Consider the following 18,991-nt stretch of genomic DNA (forward strand, 5'->3'; position numbering starts at 1 on the left):
GCTCCTGGCTCTGGGTTCCAGTCCAGCCAGTCACAGCTGCGGCACGCATTCAGGGAGTATGTACTGAGCCGGGTTCCAGTCCCTGCTCCCTCCTCTCCTGCCAGGTGTGACACTGGTAACACTCCTTCCACGGCTTGAGTCTCCTGCACTAAGAGTGGGCAGCCCCCTGGCTCCGGGCAGGGCAGAGCCTGAGCTGCCACCCTCTCTGTTATGGAGCTGACCCATGAGGCCTGAACAGAGAACGTCCTCCTGGAGCTGTCCCTTGGGGAGAGGGGGGAAGCTGGAGCACCCCGAGAGCTAGGCGCTGCCCAGGCGGGCACCCAGCTGCTGCGGCTGCTGTTTCTGTGGGCCCCAGGCTAACCTCACTGACAATGAGAAGGAAGACAGGCCAGGAGAGTCGCGCAGTTCACACCCTGGGACGCCTCTCAGCAGTGAGAATGGACGTGCTGCCCCGTGCACCGAGCCAGAGGGGCCCCTCACTGACATAGGTGGTGGGCAAGGAGCCAGACAGGGCGATAAGACTGTGTCCAAGGCAGGCCAGGCTGTCCTGGAGATCAGGACTAAGGTGTTAGTTATTTAAAACAGATAAAAGCTCTTAGAGTTCTTACGTTTTACCCGCAGCTAACTCCGCAGCCTGGTCCTTTCACCATGAGCAGAAAACACCAGCGGCAACGAGGCACTTTAGGAGGTTTATTCCAGTGGGGCGGAAGCGGGATGGAGGTGGGGGAAGGGCAGATGGCACCTGGGGTTCCTTATGTTCAGGTGAGCCCACAAGGCGTGGAGGGGCAGGATTGGGAGGCCTTGAAGGCAGGCCCCCGGGGACTTGGTGCCTGCAGGTGATTGCCTAAGGATGATTGGTAAGTAGGCGGGGATGGGGAAGCGGCTGGGGGATGGGGGCTGAGACTCTCAGGTGAGATGCCGGATTGGTTGGCGAACAGGTGGACCAGCGCGAATTTCATGAGCCGAGGAAGAGAAAATGGTGCGGCTGCAGGACGGCGGGATCTGTTTCCATGACGACCTTCAAATCACTCCTCGCAGAAACAGAGCCTGGGAGCTTCTCTTTTGTTTCGCTTTGAAGATTCTATTATTTACAAGAGAGGTAGAGTTACAGCGAGAGTACTTCCTTCTTCTGATTGGCTGCAAGTCCAGAGCTGGGCTGCCCCAGCCAGAAGCTCATACAGGTCTCCTAATGAGTGGCAGGGGCCCAGGCACTTGGGCCATCTCCTGCTGCCTTCCTGGTGTGCTAACAGCGAGGTGGAATCGGGACTTGAACAGTCGCTCATATGCCATGCTGGCATCCCAAGTGGTGGCTTAACACACTGCGGCACAATGCCGGTCCCTTACACAGATGGGGTTGCACTGGCATGTTCCCTTTTTGATGACTTGCTGAGCTGCGCATTTGAGGGTCTCCAGTGAATGTTAGACTTAAAGATCCAGAGAAATCGTCTGGCACCTGCTATATGGCAAGCAGTGCAGCTGGAATGAGGACTAGGCCACCGCCCCTGCCTTAACCACTGCAGGCCACTGTGTGGCAGCTCAGACTCTGAAGGCACCTGGATAAGAGGGTGCAGACTGGAACAGGATGCCCCTGCCTAAGCTAGGAGTTGGGGGGATGGGTGGCTCCTATCACTCTGGGTGGTCCTGGGACCAGAGACCCAAGCAGCCATCTGCACCTGCTCCGTTTTCTGCGCTACTGGTTCCCAGCCACATGCAGGTCCCTTGCCTTCCACCAGAGGGCGCCCTAAATGGTCCCTCTTCCCATCATTCTGGGCCCAAACCTCATTCAGATGCCTTTCCTCACAGACCTGTTGCCCATTTTGTGAGCCAACAAGTGAGTGGCAGGTGGGCCTGTCCAGGGTGGCCTGGATTTGATCGTGGAAGGACAAGGCTGTGAGGTCAGTTGAAGGCAGTAGAAGCTGGAGGCCCAGCTGCAGCACAGAGGGACCTGGTCTTTTCCCAGTGGGTACAGCAGCAGGTAGGAGTCCCACACAGGCCTGGCCCATGTCCACCCAGCTAGCAGCCCACACAAACGCACCTGGTCTGCACAGTCCCTGTGCCACATGACCCATGCACACACATTTCTAACTCGTGAGATGTAGAGGAATTAGGTAACTCACCCAGGGCACTCACCACTTCCAGCTCCCAGGCAACCCACAGTTAACAGAGGCCAGCACTGCCTACAGGCAGGGCCCTGACTGCAGACCCAGCTTCTGCCCTACAGCCTCAGACAGGCTGGCCAGAGCCCCTTCCCTCGGCCCACGAGGAAGGCAGCGCACATACTCCCCACAGATGCTGTGACCAAGAACCGCAATCTGGGGGGTTTTGAACACCACGCACGCATCCTCAGCAGCCCATTGCACATGTCCCTGGGCCCTCACCGAGTCGTGGCCAAGCCGAACGGGCCCTCACCGAGTCGTGGCTGAGTAGAGCTACCTGCTAAGGCCCAGGGAGCTACCAGTCCTCTCTGCCCAGCTTCGAGCAGCACCTGCCTCTACCCGCTCTGCAGCATCAAAGCCCTCCCTGGCCCCCAGCCCTGAAGCTTGCTCCAGCCATGGTGACCACAGAGGCTGCTGTAGGACCATGTCCCCTCCTCCTGGTCCCTGGCTCCATCTTCATGGTGCCACTGCACGCCAGGTGACACCTGCCTTGTACCTGTGGGTGAGGTGTTTGCTGACACATGACTGCTGCGCCTGAGGCTGGAGCGCGCAGGGGATGCCCCGGCCTGCGTGGGGCCCGTGCTCCTATACTGCCTCCATCTCATTGGCTCAGGGTAGATCTCGCACCCTCTGCTCACCCGCTCCACAGCCCCAGGCACAACTTGGTGCCACGGTGCAGCTGAGGCAGGCCTGCATCTGGCTTAGCCATGGCAAGGGAGAGGAGCAGGGGCCTGGGGTGCAGCTCCGAGAGCAGCACTAGGGCGGAGCTGGGTGCTGCTCCCTGTCCTGTCTTCCACACGCCATGTTGCACAAAGGGCTTCTTTCAACATCGGGGGGTCTCCACTTCTTGCGCTGTGAGCCAGTGCTCACTGGGAGCGTGTGTCAGAGGCACAGCAGCAGAGTGGCAGCCAGAGCAGGTGTCCCCTCACAGGCTGTGTCCGTGGGACATCCCATGCACTGGCCTCATTTCTTCTCCCCTGGAGAGAAGGGAGAGGGAGGGAGCCCTGTGTGGGCACAGACCTGAGTTGGTACCACACCCACCCGGGGCAGACACAGGAGGGGAGGGAGCGCCTTAAAGACCCCGCCGGTGTTTTACCCGCCTCCCTCCCCCCCACACACACTTTATACTGTTTTACAACCAGGAGAGCGAAGTTACTTCCACTTGCAGGAGCAAGAGGCCTGTGCCAGATGTCACGTCTGGCTGCAGGTGGCTGAGCCAGTACAGGTTGGAGCAGATCTCGGCAAAGGCTCAGCGAGACTCCACACGGAGATCCCAGGGTCTGACCTTTTGTCCCTCATCCTGTTGGAGCCACCACCTCCTGACACATCCCAACCAGGGCCCAGTACCGGAGCACAAAGGTGTGTCCACACCAGCAACACCGGTAGCCTCACTTTGTGCCTTGGAAGGAGGCCTGCCTCACAGCCAGCCCACCTGCCTTCCGCCCCGCCACGTGCGCCTACTCCCCAACCACGGGCCCATGGAACCCTGGCTTTCAGGAAGGCACGCCGGGCAGGGAGCTGTAGCCGAGGGTGAAGCTGGGCTCAAGCTGTGGCTGTCACCGCGGCAGCAAGGCCCTGTGGGGTGCTGCAAACAAGCTTCCCGCTCATGTGCCAGGCGCAGCCTGGGGACCCAGCTTCCCACGGCTTCCCTGCCTTCCCATAGCCCCCCACACTGCGGGAGACGCAGGCTTGCTTCCCCCGGGGCTGAAGTTGGTCACCCCAGAATAGGGTCCACCACAGAGGCAGAGAGGAGGGAGGCGCTGGAGCCAGACCCCGTGGCAGGGCCAGGCTCTCCAGCAGGGCGACCTCCCAGCCTCAGGGAGCTGTTGACTGCCTGTAATTGTCCCTGTTAGCTGTCCGGTGCGCGCTGCATCTGCACAGACCTGGGCGGCAGACCTCCAACCTGCACCTGCCTGTTGGCCTCTGCCATGGGAGCGTTGATGGCCTGGCCAGCCTCGGGAGTGGGCAGGGGCTTGGGGCTTGGTCTAAGGCTGGCTTCAGGTCTGACCCAGCCCTGGTCGCAGCCTGAGACCTGCTGCTCAAAACCAGGGATCCCCAAACAGCTTGGCATTTCTGTGACTTTTCTTTCTGTCCCCAATATTTAGGCGACTTCCAGAGGCTGCGACCTTGTTGCCTTTATTGCCCTGCACCCACACAACCCGGCGAGAAGCTCAGGAGCGGGCACACAGGATGCCGCGGCCCCAGCAACTGCAGGCAGAGTTCGCACCAGCAGGGTGGAGAGCACTTGCGGGACAGAGCACCGTAGCCGGCTTCGCTCTCTGAAAGTCTCGGTGAGAAAAAAAACAAAAAAACAACTCTTGCAGAAGTGAAAAACCTCAACACTGAGGCTCATTTCCTGCGGGCGCGCCCAGCCTCTTGCGGGCACGACAGGCCGGGGCGCCTCCCCGCTGTCTCACCTGCCACTCAACCGAGGCTCAGCCCGGAGGGGCGGGGCGAACAGGGGGCAGGACCAAGGGGGCGGAGCGGGAGGGGCGTGGCTGAGAGCTCGGGGCGGGGCTCAGAGCACGGGGCGGGGCTGAGATCTCGGGGCGGGACTCAGAGCACGGGGCGGGGCTGAGACCACGGGGCGTGGCTGAGAGCTCGGGGCGGGGCTGAGAGCGGGAGGGGGCTGAGAGCGGGAGGGGGCTGAGAGCTCGGGGTGGGGCTGAGAGTACGGGGCGTGGCTGAGAACACGGGGCGTGGCTGAGAGCTCGGGGCGGGGCTGAGAGCACGGGGCGGGGCTGAGAGCTCGGGGCGGGGCTGAGAGCGGGAGGGGGCTGAGAGCTCGGGGCGGGGCTGAGAGCTCGGGGCGGGGCTGAGAGCACGGGGCGTGGCTGAGAGCGGGAGGGGGCTGAGAGCTCGGGGCGGGGCTCAGAGCTTGGGGCGGGGCTCAGAGCACGGGGCGGGCTGAGAGCTCGGGGCGGGCTGAGAGCTCGGGGCGGGGCTCAGAGCTTGGGGCGGGGCTGAGATCTCGGGGCGGGCTGAGAGCACGGGGCGTGGCTGAGAGCTCGGGGCGGGGCTGAGAGCGGGAGGGGGCTGAGAGCTCGGGGCGGGGCTGAGAGCTCGGGGCGGGGCTGAGAGCACGGGGCGGACCGGAGCGGAGCAGGGCCAGGGCGGGCCGCCTGTTTGGTCCGGGCGGGACAGGCGGAAGGAGTCTGCGGAACCGGCAGCAGCAGCTGGGCGGCCGCGCCATGGAGAGCGCGGTTCTCTGGTTTTGCAACTGGAGCACGCTGGTCGTGTGCGCCGCGCTCAAGCTGCCGCAGATCCACGCGCAGCTGGCGGCGCGCAGCGCGCGGGGCATCAGCCTGCCGAGCCTGCTGCTGGAGCTGGCGGGGTAAGACCGGCGGCCCGCAGGTGCGTCGCCCGTCGGCTGCGTCCAAGTGCTGACCAGAGCGCTGGGACGCAGCACGACGGGCGCTCGCTCGCCAGGGGCCAACTCTGCCGGCTGTGCGCTCACGAGCCTCTCGCAGACAACGCGTTGCCCCCGAAGCCATCCCGTGCCACCAGCCACTGCCGGGGCCCCAGTTCCTCCTCGTGGGGCGCGGGGTGTGGTGAGGAGAAGCCCCGAGGCCTCGGGGTGGGGGGTGCAGCCAGTTGGAAGTTCTTGGAGGAGAGGAGAACGGAGGGGTACCCGGGCCGGTGGACCCAAGTCCAGTTCTTGGGGAGGGAGTTGGGCAACTTGGGGCTGGACAGGCCTGAAAACAAGGGAAATGCGCGGCTCGGGCTGGGTGCGACGCCACCCCCGCAGCGGGGTTGGAGCCCGGGATGCAGAGAGAGAGGGAGGCGGCCTCGGGGTGCCTTGGGAATTGACCAGGGTCTCTTGGGACGGTGAGGCTAGGCGCTTGGCTGGGAGCTGGCCCTGCCCTGCGCTTCCTGGCCGGCCCTCTGGGCAGCAGCCGAGGGCGGGCCTGGGCACAGAAGCTGATGAAAGTAGCTGTGGAGCCGCAGTGCTGTTGAAGGGGCCACAGGCGTGGGGTTTGCTGGAGCCACAGAGATGGCGACCAGGTCCCTGTGGGCTCCAATCCTGGTCACCTGCCCTCAGGGTCAGCCATCTGGGTGGCAGGGCTGGTTTCTCACTACCCACCCAGCGCTGACCGGCCCAGAGGGGAGGGCCTTCCCCCAATTCCCCCAGCCCCTGTAAGCTTCTCTAACCTTCCACCTACCTACCATTCTTGCTTGCTTGCTTTCTTCCTTCCTTCCTTGATTTACTTTTCTTGGAAAGATACATTTTACAGAGAGAAGAAGAAAGATCTTGCTCTACTGATTCACTCACTCCGCAAGTGGTTGCAACAGAAAGAGCTGAGTCGATCTGAAGCCAGGAGCCAGGAGCTTCCTCGGGGTCTCCCATGCGGGTGCAGGGTCCCAAGGTTTGGGCTGTCCTCTTCTGCTTTCCCAGGCCACAAACAGGGAGCTGGAAGGGAAGTGGAGCAGCCAGGACAGAAACTGGCGCCGGTATGTGATCCCAGCACATGTTATTCCCAGAGCACAGGCACTTGAGAGCAGGGGGCCGGGACCTGCCCAGGAGCTGCTCATGATCACCTGTCTCTCCCCACTCCCCCAGCGGCCAGGGTGGGCAGCCTGGCCTTGGGTGCCTGCTGAACCCACCTACCAACCCCCCGAGGCTGAGGCCCGGTGCTCTCGGATCCCCATCCTGAGTGAGCCCGTTCCTGAACAAACCGTGCCTTGGGAACAGGCTGAGGCGACCTGGCTAAGAAATGCCTGTGGCTTTGAGCTTCTCGTGTGTTGGGTGGAGATGAAGTCTGGGTTTGGATGCAAAACTTCCCAATGGTGCAAAGGAGACAGGGCGGAATGAGCAGGCGTGAAGCCGGAGCTGGGGCTAGACGCCGTGGCAGAGGAAGTGCGCCTACGCTGGGCAGGTGTGACCGCCCCACGGGGCGTGGGCACTGCTGCTAGCCAGGGTCAAGGCCCAGCAAGAGTGGCTGTGAGCACCCACACTCCACGTGGGGCTCTGCCCTCTTGAACTTTACCCTGGGGCCAGGCAAGGTGAAGGCCTATGGGGCGGGAGCCAGGCTAGCCCAGAAGATGCCAGGTTTGCTGGTACAGGGCCGGCCAGCCCTGCCTCACTTCCCAGGGAGCATAAATAAATGTCCTGTGGTTGACTGGCACACGTTGTAACAACGGCTGCGGCTTTTTCTTTCTGAGTCTAAGAAGCATTAAACTAAAAAAGCATACTGCCCTCCCCCCTGCCCTGGCAGCAGTGGTGGAGTGGGGTGGGCCCTCCGCTTTCATTTCCCTTCATCCTTACTTATTTATTAGAAAGGCAGATTTACAGAGAGATGGAAAGACAGATCTTCCACTCAACGATTCACTCTCCTAGTGGCAGCAGCACCCAGAGCTGATCTGATACAAAGCCAGGAGCCAGAAGCTTCTTCCAGGTCTCCCTTGTGGGTGCAGGGTCCCAAGGCTTTGGGCCATCTTCTGTTGCTTTCCCAGGTCATAAGCAGGGAGTTGCATGGGAAGTGGAGCAGCCGGGACATGAACTGGCACCCATATGGGATGTTGGCATTTGAAGGTGGTTAGCCAGTTGCGAGGTGGTTGCTTCCATTAACCTCAGTTTCCCTGCGTGGTCTTGAGGTGTGGAGGCCAGAGTGAATGACTGCAAAGTCATTTATCTTTCCCAGGCTGTCCTTACTCAGGCTGCGTCTGCAGACAGGAAGCTGCCCAGCTGGCATTCTGGCACACTGCCACAGCAGTAGTTTGGCTGCAGAGGGGGTACAAGGAAGTGTTCCCCCAGTGCCTGGATCTGACAGGTGTGACCAGGGTCCAGGGTGCGACTGAGTTTGTCCTGGAGCCAAGCCTGAGCGAAGTCTCTGGACTCACACTCCAGGATGGGCACAGCTGGCCTCTCAGTGCCATCTGAGCATGGGCAGCCTGTGGGGAACCTGTGGGGGCTGCAGGAGGCCAGCTTCAGAGCCTGGTGGCCCTGGCCAGTCCTTTGCCCTCACTGAGGCCCTGGTACATCCTGAGTACCCAGGTTGGGGAGCTGAGTGATGCTGCCCATCCCCCTCCCCCCAGGTTCCTGGTGTTCCTGCGGTACCAGTGTTACTATGGGAGCCCGCTGCTCACCTACCTGGAGTACCCCATCCTCATCGTGCAAGGTACTGCCCGTCCCTGCCCCAGGCTGCCCGCAGGCCTGCGGCCACCGCTCACCCCGCTTCTCCCCTGCAGATGTCATCCTCCTGCTCTGTGTCTTCCACTTCAATGGGAACATGAGGCAGGCCGGGCCCTACGCTGCCGTGTATCCTTCCTGTGGCCGCGTGACACCTGGGGATCGTGTATCTCTGCTGGGTACAAGGTTTAGGTTCAACCCCAAGAACCCCAAGTGCATATCTGTGTGCAGAGACCAGAGGGGACCAAGCGTGTCCCCTGCTCCCAGCCCAGGGCACCTGAGTGGAGTACGGACCAGGCACGGGGGACACAGCCTTGTTCCCAACGAGGCCACTTGCTTTTCTGGGGGTTGGAGGTCCTTGACGGCTGAGTGGTGGTTTTGGTGGCCGGGAGCTCACAGTGGGATGCTGGTCGGCTTTCAGCCAGGGCCCGCCCTGGTTGGTGGCACCTCCTACATTCACCATGCCGTCTCCCCATTTACAGCAGAGGGGCCCGCGGGGGCACCATTAGGCGGCAGGAGGCCATGTGTTTCTGACCTGGAATTGCTGCTGGCTGCACCTCCCAGCACGAAGCAGGGGTCAGCCATGCTAGGAAGGCTCCCCGGTGCCTCTGGCTGGCGTCCATAATCTGTTTTTGTTCCTTTGAACTCTGAGCAGGTATAGAATGTTCTTTGTCATCTCTAAATCTAACAGGTTCTGGCAGAACCGGCCCCGTTCCACTCCCCACCCCCCACCCATGTAACCCTTTGGAGTCTTGGTTGCATAAGACGTGGGGCCAGGCAGGAATGAGGGGTACATGTCGTGGCCAGGGACCCCCGACCTACCACCACCATCTCCTTAGCCTCTGGAAAGATTCGTGTCTTCCTGGTTTGTCCTGGGTCTGCAGAAGTGGCTCATCGACCTGGCCATGGTAAGTGCAACCCTGGAGAGGCTCAGAGGCTCCTGTGAGCCTGCAGCCACCCTGGGTAATGGGATGAAAAGCACAGAGCGATCCAGCCGTTGCGAGGCAACCATTGGAACCATCACCTGCTGCAATAGCAGACACGGGAGCCAGGAATCGAACCCAAGCTACTCAGAAATGGGACATGGGTATCTTCACCGCTGGGCTGTACGCCCATCCCAACCTTTAACTCCCCTTCCCATGCTTGGTGGGACCCCCGGAATCCCACCTGGGGCTTGATGGTGGCCACACTTGCTGATTCTGTGCAGGAACCCACAGCAGCAGGCAAGTTTGGGCTGAGGCCCTGTTGGGGTTCAATGACTCCAAGCAAGACTCCAAGGCGAGTGAGATGATTTTATTGTCTAGTCCAGGGACAACTTCTTGCCATAAGCAAGAAGCGCCCCGGATGAAATAACATGGGGTTTTTATAGTAAAGGAATCAAAAAGCTACATGGCAGTGAGCAAGTACATGATTAGGGGCTAACAGTGACACAAAACAGAAAGCACGAGACAGGAATTTACGACGTGTAGGCTTGGGGTCCTGATCATATCACTTCAACGCAGACAGTAATAAAACAGCATGCCTCGAAGGGAGCTGCCTTTCCCATAAATCCAAAAACTCCAAGGTTATCCCTATCTCCTGCCTTTCAGGGAACAGGAGCTTTGCTTCTAACAGGATGCAGGTGTCTCTTTGGAGATTCCAGACTTCCAGGAGTACAGCCCCCTTTACGATTAGCCCTTTCAGGCCCGACCTGGGCCGGAGCCAATGGCCTCTGCCCTCCCCCCGACCCCCGCAGGACTGCCGGGCACCCTCTCACATGTGCCTCCTCCTCTGCTGTGTCCCCACTCTGCTCTGCTCAGCACAACTGCACAGGACCCGGCTCCCCACATGGCCCTCACTAACCTCCAGGAGCCCAGACCTTGCTCAGCACCTCCGCCTGGGAGCCCTCCTTCCACTTGCTGGCAGGCACATTCGGGCTGGGTCCTCTCTGCTTGACTGGAGACAACAGAAAAGCCAGTTGCCCTACCAGAACCCCAACTCAAAATCTGCTCCTGGGTGCCTCAGCACAAGCCAAGCGCCACAGCCCATGCCCTTGGCCAGCATCTCCCTCCCCACCTCTCCACTCTTTTCCTGCAGACCCTCTCCTCGTTCTCTGTGGCAGCTCCATTCTAGCACTGGCCAAGGCCAGGGTCGTGGGAGCTCTGAGCTGCCCTTGACTTCCTTTCCAATCGCCAGTCATTCAGCAAACTTCCCCAGCTTGACCTCCACAAGATAGCCAGGACCTGGGCAGCTGGCATCAGGTAGTTGCGACTTGATAAACCACTGGTTCATTAGATATCAGAAATCCAGGCAGGCGCGCCCCCTGGAGGCTGATTTGGGTGCAGGCGTCGGAACCTCTGCAGCCAGGCAGTGATGCTGCCTCACCACAGAGCTACCTGGAACGTCTGGCTGACGCACTTTGCCACCAAAGGCGCTGGAGGCACTTGGAGTGTGTGGTGCACGTGGCTCGATAGGAGTGCCCCAGCTTGCTCATGTTCTTGTCTGCACACAGTACTTGTGCACGTTCATCAGTGCGGCCAGCAAGTTTGTGCAGCTCCGGCATCTGTGGGAGACGCAGGACTCGGGGGCTGTGAGTGCGCTGACCTGGGGCCTCTCTGCGTACACCTGTGCAGGTAGGCAGGTACTACTGCGGTGCTGTCTGCTGGCTTGGCTTCCAAGCAGCTGTGTAAAGGCCACTGGGCTGGGAAGCTTGGCTGGGCGCTGATGGCCTTTAGGGCTGTCTGATTCTCTATGCAACCTGTCCCTCTCAGGAACGTTAGCGTGTTTACTGCTGCATTTTCTTTTACAGCAAGAATAATAACAACGCTGATGACCACCACTGATTTTGCAAGTAAGAAAGACAGTTTTTGTTGTTGTTGTTGTTCTTGAACTCTTGCTGGCTGGCTCTCCCTCTCTCCTGAGTGGAAGTGACCTGTGTGGTTCCACTGCGTTCCAGGCACAGGATGTTTCCTTGTCCTGCAATAGCTGCTCCTAGTGGTGGTGGGGACAGAATATGCATGAGGACCAGGCATGGTGCACTCACAGCTCACTGCTGAGCTTGCGGCACCGTGTGCTTGGAAGCGGGTCGCAGCGCGGGGCCCGGAAGGAACCTGAGCCAGGAGGAGCCGGGAGCAGGAGAGCGAAGAGTTCAGGCCGAGGGGCGAGCGGTCAGAGACAAGAGTGGAAAGGTAGGGGCAGAGGAGGCTGGTGATGGAGAGCAAAGCCCAGGAGACCAGGCCAGAGACAGGGGACAGGGGCTGGATGGCTTTGCCAGGTAGGCATTCGGTTATGGACACCCCCAGCCTGTGAGGGTGAGGCTGGTCCCTGGCCTGCAGATCCCGCGCCACAGTGACCCACCGCTCACACCCGGGCTTTTTGTCTGTTCTGTGAGATTAAACTTGTTCAAGTTGAAGTGTCAACTCTGATCAAGTGGAGAATGGGTAAGAATTCTCTGCATAGAAGCCGAACTGGAAACAGGAACAAATTTCTACTTCCAGGATTAGGCTGAGGTCAACAATAAGCTTTTTATCTATGGCCGTTGCTCTCAAGACCGCTCCATGTAGCTGGAAATGACCTTATAAAACATTGTAGCTAATATCCTGTATCGGTTGACAGTCACAGAGGGATCAAGTGAACTTTCTCAGAAGTGTTTGTACCTTCAAGGGCAGTCATTGCCAGTTATTGATTTTCTTATAGCTGCATTGTAATTTACAATTAGCTTTGGCTATTGGGCCAGCTAGGGATTGTAACTGGACACACTGCACTGCCTTCACTTAGCAGAACCTTCTGGAGACACCAGCATTCCCAAGGTGTGCGGGAAGGAGATTCTAAAAGCAGTAACACTTCCCAAGCACAGCCAGGATACGCCAGGGAAGCATGTAGAATGGTAAATGAGCATTCACGCAAGCACGCCAGTGTCTAGGCAGATATTTGCAATCTGCAGGGACAAAGCTTTCGTTGAGCTCCGGAATGTTTACGTGGTTCTGTTCTGTTCCCAACCACGAACAGTTTGTAACCGCCATCCTTCTGTTTTTGGTCCATCGCAGTCCTCATCCGCTTCGTGATCATGCTGGCTTTAAACATTTGGGTGACTCTCACAGTGCTTCAGTACCAGAAGGCCGGAAGCAAGGACAAATGAGGACACCACCGCCGCCCCCCCCCCCCCCCCCCCCCCCCCCGTGGACAGGGTGGCTCCTTGCTACACCGCTCCTAAATGCAGTCAAGGGGCCCAGTGACTGCAAAGGCCTTGTTTAGATGCCATCCCATGGCCCGCCCCCTCTGCAGGTGCTACTGGCTCAAGCCGTGGGTTGACAAGGGCAGGACGCACAGGAGGGGGCCCAGGAGCCCGAGCCCCTCCTTCTTGGATGTGATTTCATTCTCTCTGATGAACTAATAACTACATCTATTTTTCCGTGTTCAGAATCTTTAGAGAGAAACCTTCACCACACATATGAACATGAGTCCATTGGCTGGGACGCTGTTTGAGACTGCCCTGGCGGGCAGCAAGGCGGGCCTAGACCTGGCTGGCCTGAACCTGGGCACTCTTCACAAGGGGCCCTAAGCAGCTTCTAACCTGAAAGGAACTGTTAATGACAGTCTCAGCTCAGGAGGGGAAAAGCTCCACACGCACTGTGCTTCTTAACAGCTGTGCAGTTACCACTGGGATTTGCTACAAATAATCAGGTTTTGTCTATTAAAAGTGTTGTGCACTAAAGAGTACTTCTAGGTTTTTACCAATTTTTATGAGTTTCTCATGGTTATCTCTGTATTACACTGTATTTGCCTATAAACCTTCCTTTGTAATTGCATCGTTACATATTGTGATGTAGATGAAGTGGCTTAGGCCACTATGTAAAATAAATTTCCTGTGTGGAATTCCGATCACTGTCGTCTCAATTGCCTAGTTTAAAATGATGAAAGGTGCAATTTTTAACGAAACTGCAGTTGATCCTTTTGTCACCACAGCTAGGGACTAACAGGAAAAGAAATATGCTTAACAATTATCATTTTTTAGTTGTTTATAGTTTTCATAGAAGAAAATCCAAGTTTTCTCACACACAGTTGTAATCTATTAGTACAAACTGCATGTTACTTTCACTCACTGGAGCGATCTTCCATTTGCTGGTAAACCCTCCATCTCCATGTGGTGGCAGGGGTCTGACTCTCCAGCCATCACCTGCGCCTGGCAGCGAGTGGGGCTGGGACAGGAACCAGCACTTCAGAATGGGTGGGTGTTCCAAGTGGCAGCTTCCCTGGTGATGTCTGCTCCCGTAAGTAATGAGACACACTAACTCCGCTAAGAGCGTACTGCACTCAGGTTGGGTTTTGTCTTTCCCTCTTGGGAAGGAGCATGGGAACTCTTGCCGATATTTTACACCTATTACCCTGTTTAGTCCTGCAGCCATCTCCTGGCGTAGACGTAGGTTTACAGATGGGAACTGGGGCGCAGGGAGAATAAGCTGCCCAAGACTGACAGCCAACCAGTGTTCACCGAGGGCAGAAACACTTCCAGAGTACACACCATCGGCCCACCTCCTTCCCACCCCACCCTCGGGAGATGAGCCCTCCTTGACCCTTCATGGGGCACACACCATCAGTCCACCTCCTTCCTACCCCACCCTCGGGAGATGAGCCCTCCTTGACCCTTCATGGGGCACACACCATCAGCCCACCTCCTTCCCACCCCACCCTCGGGAGATGAGCCCTCAGGGGAAAATGGCCCTTGAAACACACTGAATCAGACTGATCACAGTCCAGGAACAGAGAAATCCCATGTCCATAGCCTTGTTTCTAAAGCTTGTTTGTTAGCTGGTTACATTCTGTAGACTCATCTTTTTGGAAAGACAAACTTTTTGGGTAAACTTTAAAAAGCTGCAGCATTTCACAGGAAAAGTAGAAAAATGCTTACATCTTAATTTATTATTTTTTTTAAACAAAAAGCAGGCATAAAATACAATTACCATACTACAAAGATGCAACACAATTTTCAAAAGGAAAAATCAGTGGGGTATGACTTTTGTTTAGGGGGACAGCTGATCAAATATTGATGATTTATCTAAACCATGCAACTCATAACTTAATATAATTCCAAACCAACCAACCAGAGTCAGTGACGGGGAAGGGACTCGGGAGAGGCCCCAGGCACGGTGCTTGGCACTGTCACACAGCGCTGTCTTCAAAGTGCTTTACCATCCTCCTCGGCGTTGTCTTGCCACGGGGGAGCAGGAGCCTGTTCCAGGCAAGCAGAGGCGAGTCAGCAGCAGTGTCAACATGGACCGAGAAGCTCAGAAGGGACTTGCTGTCACCAGATTCTGCACAGGTTATTCAGAGCATGTCTCAGTAGCATCCGCGGAGGGTGGGAGGGAATCCTGCAGGAAACGCTCAACAGCAGCAGCATACTTTCTGGAATTGTGGTTTGGCAAACCCAAGCATTTCCTGTTTAGAATCTGCACTTCACCCGCACCAGGCAGACCCTTCACAGCCAGATGCATGCCACTCCAGCTCGGGCTGGCTGGAGAGCACCAGCTGCTATTTTTAATTTACTGGAATAGTTCCTCATTAGTTAGCCAGAGTGTTTGAAACTTGTAGGCATTTTTTAAATTAAAAAATATTGCTTTCAGATAGCACGGCTTTTAGTGTTAATACTTTTTTTCCACAGTTAACATCGGTACCCATTTCCCTTCTACTTCTGTCCTACTATTCCCACAAAGTAAGACAAAAACAAAATCTAGTGAAGAAAACCCCAGGACTCCCTGTTCCTAGTTGCTAACAGGAGGTATTATGGTGGTGGGAGAAACCAGGTGTGAAGAAATGAACAACTTTTGCTCTCAGATTTATCTTGGAAGCTTTGGGGCCTCAGGAAAAAGAGAAACTGGCGCAAAATCAGCTTGTTTCGTATTTAATGAGCATTAGGAGGAAAACACACGGCTGAGGGCACACACTCACGGACGCCCGTGGGGGCGGTCATGGACTGGGCAGGGGAGCAGATTCTTACCTTGGCCAGAATTTCATATTCAGCACATTGCCACTGGTTGGATAAACAACCTTAGAAACTCCACTTTAGACCCTAATAATGGCAACAATCTCCACAGAAGAGATCTTTTCCACCCCTCAGAATATCCTTCCCTTTAAATACTTCACATTAATTTTCCTTGTACAGTTGCATCACACCTTGATTCTCCATATTCTCTAATATACACAGAATTAAAAATTTAAACTTCTGCGTTTTTACTCAAATAGTTCAATTACTTATGTGTAAACTTGAAATTATTTCACCTTAATAAAGTTTATTAAAAATATATATATATATACTCTCCAATTCAGAATAGGATAGAACCTCCCATAGTGTAACAAAATCTTTATATAAAATATTCAGTCTCCTTTTAACAACTCTAGTGAATGGAAATATTTATTTTATATAAATTTTATATATTTTTCATTTTTAAAACTTATTTTAAAAAAAGAAAAAGCTGTGCCCCCAACCGGAACTGCAAACCCCCTGCAAGGGCAAGGCGCGTGCTCCTCCGGGCTCAGCAGAGGTGGCGTCCAGGTGAGCCTGGCACAGGTTGGAGGGACAGCCTCTGGCTCAGCATGTCACCCCTTGTCCAGAGGGGACTCTCCTTCCCCCCACAGTACTGTGACGGAAGCCGTCCTTGCTCCATGGCCCTGCGTGGGCTCCAGAGCAGCCCACGGGCAGCGTCCACTTTCTTCACTGAAATAGCAGAGTAGCTAAGTATCTTACTAAACTCTGTGTCTGTCTGTAAGAGACTGATAGAAGACTATTTTTTTTTGCTTTTAAACTTGATGCTTCCATGGTTGCATACTGCTGCAGTATAAAATATATACTCATCTGGGATAATGAGAAATTATTGCAGGAATATGCCTGCATAAACTTAATAGCATTTTAAAAACAAAAAATCAAATTCACCGCCTTTGAGGCTGCTTCTTCCCAGATACCAGTTTTCTTTATCCAGTACTGAAATATTGCCATACACAATTACGTGTTTGAGGATCACATTTAAATATTTAAAATATATCTACATTATGTCATAGTTTATATTTGAGACAGTTTTTGAGCTTTGAATATGAAATGTACAAATAGTCACAAATGTCGTTACCAGAAGCAGACGCACACTTAAGACAGCCAGCAAATTCAGAGCAAAGCAAACGTCCTGCAGTAACAGAATATTACTGAGCTCTACAAAAAGGGTTAATGAAGATACACATCAGATACGTTAGCTCCAATGTTATGCATCATTGCTTCCAGGACCAATCGATTTTTACAATCAAAATAGGTTGACATTGCTATAATAACTATTATGTGTAAAAATAGTGCACTATTTTCTCTCACAAAGCAAATCTGCAACCTAAGAGCCGGTAGATACACACTGGTTCTATTTTCTCTTTTAGAAGGGATGAGACTTAGGGGAAAATTAAATTAAGGCGTCCGAAATGGGTCAACTTGCCTATCACTAACATTAGAAACGACTGTAATTCACTTCATAGTTCCTGGAGCGGGGATTGCTGAACACGAGCATGCAGCATCCCAACACAACCCAACATTATGGCTTTACACAAGTGCACAGCTGCAGGAAGTAATGATACCTGGTTTAATGTGATTAAAAAAATAAAATAGGAAGTTGAAAAACCCTCTTACAGTATTACAGTACTGTGTGTGTGCGTATGTATATATATAAATCCATTTATCTGCCTATCTATAGTATATACAGCACAATGGTCACTTCTTAAAGAGGCCGTCCTATCTGCATCGTGGACTCCATCCCCAGATCCTGCTGTCAGTGTGCTGGTGAGCTCACTCTGCTCAAGCTTCTGTGCACCGCAGTGTGAGCAACTGCCCCAGAGCACACGCAGTGAGCGTGGAAGAGTCGCACAGGACATCCCGATCCTAGCAGCCAAGCACTGCTGGTTCAGCTTGCTGCTTCCTAGAGCCCAGAAAAATCTCTCCACATTTTTTACTTTATATTACAGGGAAAGCAGAACATCTATGTGTACGTATGCATATTAGTCTTTGAGGAAAACATATTTCAGTCTTGTTTTAACTGGAGGAAAATGATCACCTTGAATGACTGCTTTCACAGAAGGCAGTTAGCTGGAAAAAAATAAAAAGAAAAAATGAAGTTAATTGATACACTGAAATAATTTAAGATTGTTAAATTTATTAAAAAGGCATTCCACTCACACTGCTTGAAAGTCTAGTGTCTCCTGACGACTACAGTCAGAATGCCTCAAGCATGCATTAAGCATACTGTCCGACTTTTTTTATTTTTAGGTACATGCAATGCAACTGTACTATTCTTCACTATAACAATGGCAGTTGGAAGTCCCATGTTGCCTACAAACATTACAGACACGCTTTCAGGCAGTTAACAAGCTCTTAACGCCTGCAGTAAGCCTGACTGAAGGCTCACACTCTGCTGGCTGCCTCATGTGACTGGAAGCACAGTGAGCCTCTGGGCCAGGTTCTATTTTGCTACTGGATCTCAAATCCTACTTTTTCTTATCTGTTTAGCAAGAGCAGATGCATAAAGATCTGCAATCCTGGACAGCTCCAGTATTACACAGTTTAAATGTGTTTTGCAGCCTGCTTACTTAGGTTAAGGCAGATCAGTTAGATCCGTTCTAAACGAAAGACTCAAGCTATGAAGCTTATTCTCATTCACTATTGGCCAAAACTATATTACATTTTCTAAAAGTACAAGAATTTTCACAGCATATCATTAGCATTCTCCAGCACAGGGCAATATTAAATCTCACACACATGTCACAGCATCACACAAAAAGCCATATCAGAAACAGCTATTTCACAGCACTTATCAGATTTAAAAGGTTTTATGGTTTTAATTCTTGCAAGCCAGAAACCAAAGAGTACAGGGTGGGAGGAATGGATAGGAAAAGGAAACCCATGCTATGTTCATAAATTGGTCTTGAAAACACTGTAAATGTTAGTGCTCTCCTTTGAGCAATACAATTTTTTACAATGAACAGAGAATATGAGCATTCATTCCTTTTGTTATTTCTACACGTTTCATTCTTAACATAAAACTTATAATTCCAATCGAGTTGAAAGAATCTGAACATAGCATTCACTTTTATACCCGACATGAAAATTTCAGTTAGAAACTTCTCTGCAAAGTTTTTACAAAATGTGGATACCATTAAAAAGAACTTTATAAATTTACAAAACTGGTCAAAAATCATAAAAGCCCAAGTGCAAACCACATGCACTACACGGCAATACTAAAATAATTCAGTTTTTATTTTCTGATTTACCACATTTCTTCAGAAATCAAAAACATCGCCATCATCATCATCATCATCATCATCATCACCATCAACATCATCAAATGACCAATCCCAGTCTTTAAATGCCAAATCAAGTAATCTGCAACAGGAGGTTTGCAAATTTATACTCTAGCACTCTTCAGAAACAAACTGATTGCTCTATCTTAGAATGCCTATTTGGAATGTGCCAGAAGCAAACAGACTTTTCCTCAATAACATGAAAAGGCGGCATGCTGGGAAAGCTTCCCTTCACGGGCAAATGCACCCCTCCAAGCTGGCCAGGGAAGCCTTCGGCTGCCCTGCATGGGATGTGGACACAAGAAGTCTTCCTGGGTTTCCTCCTATGTTATGACAATGCTGCACTTTGCATCCTTCTGAAGCCTTGGAGGGGGAGGCTGCTGTCACAGTCTCCAAGGCAAAGCCT

General features: G+C 53.9%; 2 protein-coding genes across 5 annotated transcripts in view; one reads left to right on the forward strand and one right to left on the reverse strand.

The window, feature by feature from the left end:
* The first annotated feature begins 5,263 nt into the window (after positions 1 to 5,263).
* Positions 5,264 to 13,144, forward strand: SLC66A3 (solute carrier family 66 member 3). Of its 4 annotated transcripts, none has more exons than XM_040992834.1 (7): positions 5,264 to 5,490; positions 8,193 to 8,275; positions 8,346 to 8,415; positions 9,137 to 9,194; positions 10,778 to 10,898; positions 11,075 to 11,116; positions 11,657 to 12,289. In XM_040992834.1, exons 1-7 carry the CDS (start codon positions 5,348 to 5,350, stop codon positions 11,659 to 11,661), a joined length of 522 nt encoding a protein of 173 aa, XP_040848768.1. In that variant the 5' UTR covers positions 5,264 to 5,347; the 3' UTR covers positions 11,662 to 12,289. The 4 variants fall into 4 exon arrangements, with proteins under 4 accessions (XP_040848768.1, XP_040848767.1, XP_040848769.1 ...); XM_040992832.1 differs by lacking the exon at positions 11,657 to 12,289 and adding an exon at positions 12,312 to 13,144 and having other exon boundaries at positions 5,265 to 5,490; XM_040992833.1 differs by lacking the exons at positions 11,075 to 11,116; positions 11,657 to 12,289 and adding an exon at positions 12,312 to 13,144.
* Positions 13,145 to 14,166: 1,022 nt separating this feature from the next.
* ROCK2 (Rho associated coiled-coil containing protein kinase 2) overlaps positions 14,167 to 18,991 on the reverse strand; it is a 146,624-nt gene continuing 141,799 nt past the window's right edge. Inside the window, exon 33 of the mRNA XM_040992831.1 lies at positions 14,167 to 17,374. Within this exon, the coding sequence (XP_040848765.1) occupies positions 17,371 to 17,374 (4 nt within the window). The 3' untranslated portion in view covers positions 14,167 to 17,370. The remainder of the gene's footprint in view (positions 17,375 to 18,991) is intronic.

The sequence above is a fragment of the Ochotona curzoniae genome, unplaced genomic scaffold (assembly GCF_017591425.1).
Source record: "Ochotona curzoniae isolate NIBS_2020 unplaced genomic scaffold, NIBS_Ocur_1.0 contig_883, whole genome shotgun sequence".
NCBI lineage: Eukaryota > Metazoa > Chordata > Mammalia > Lagomorpha > Ochotonidae > Ochotona > Ochotona curzoniae.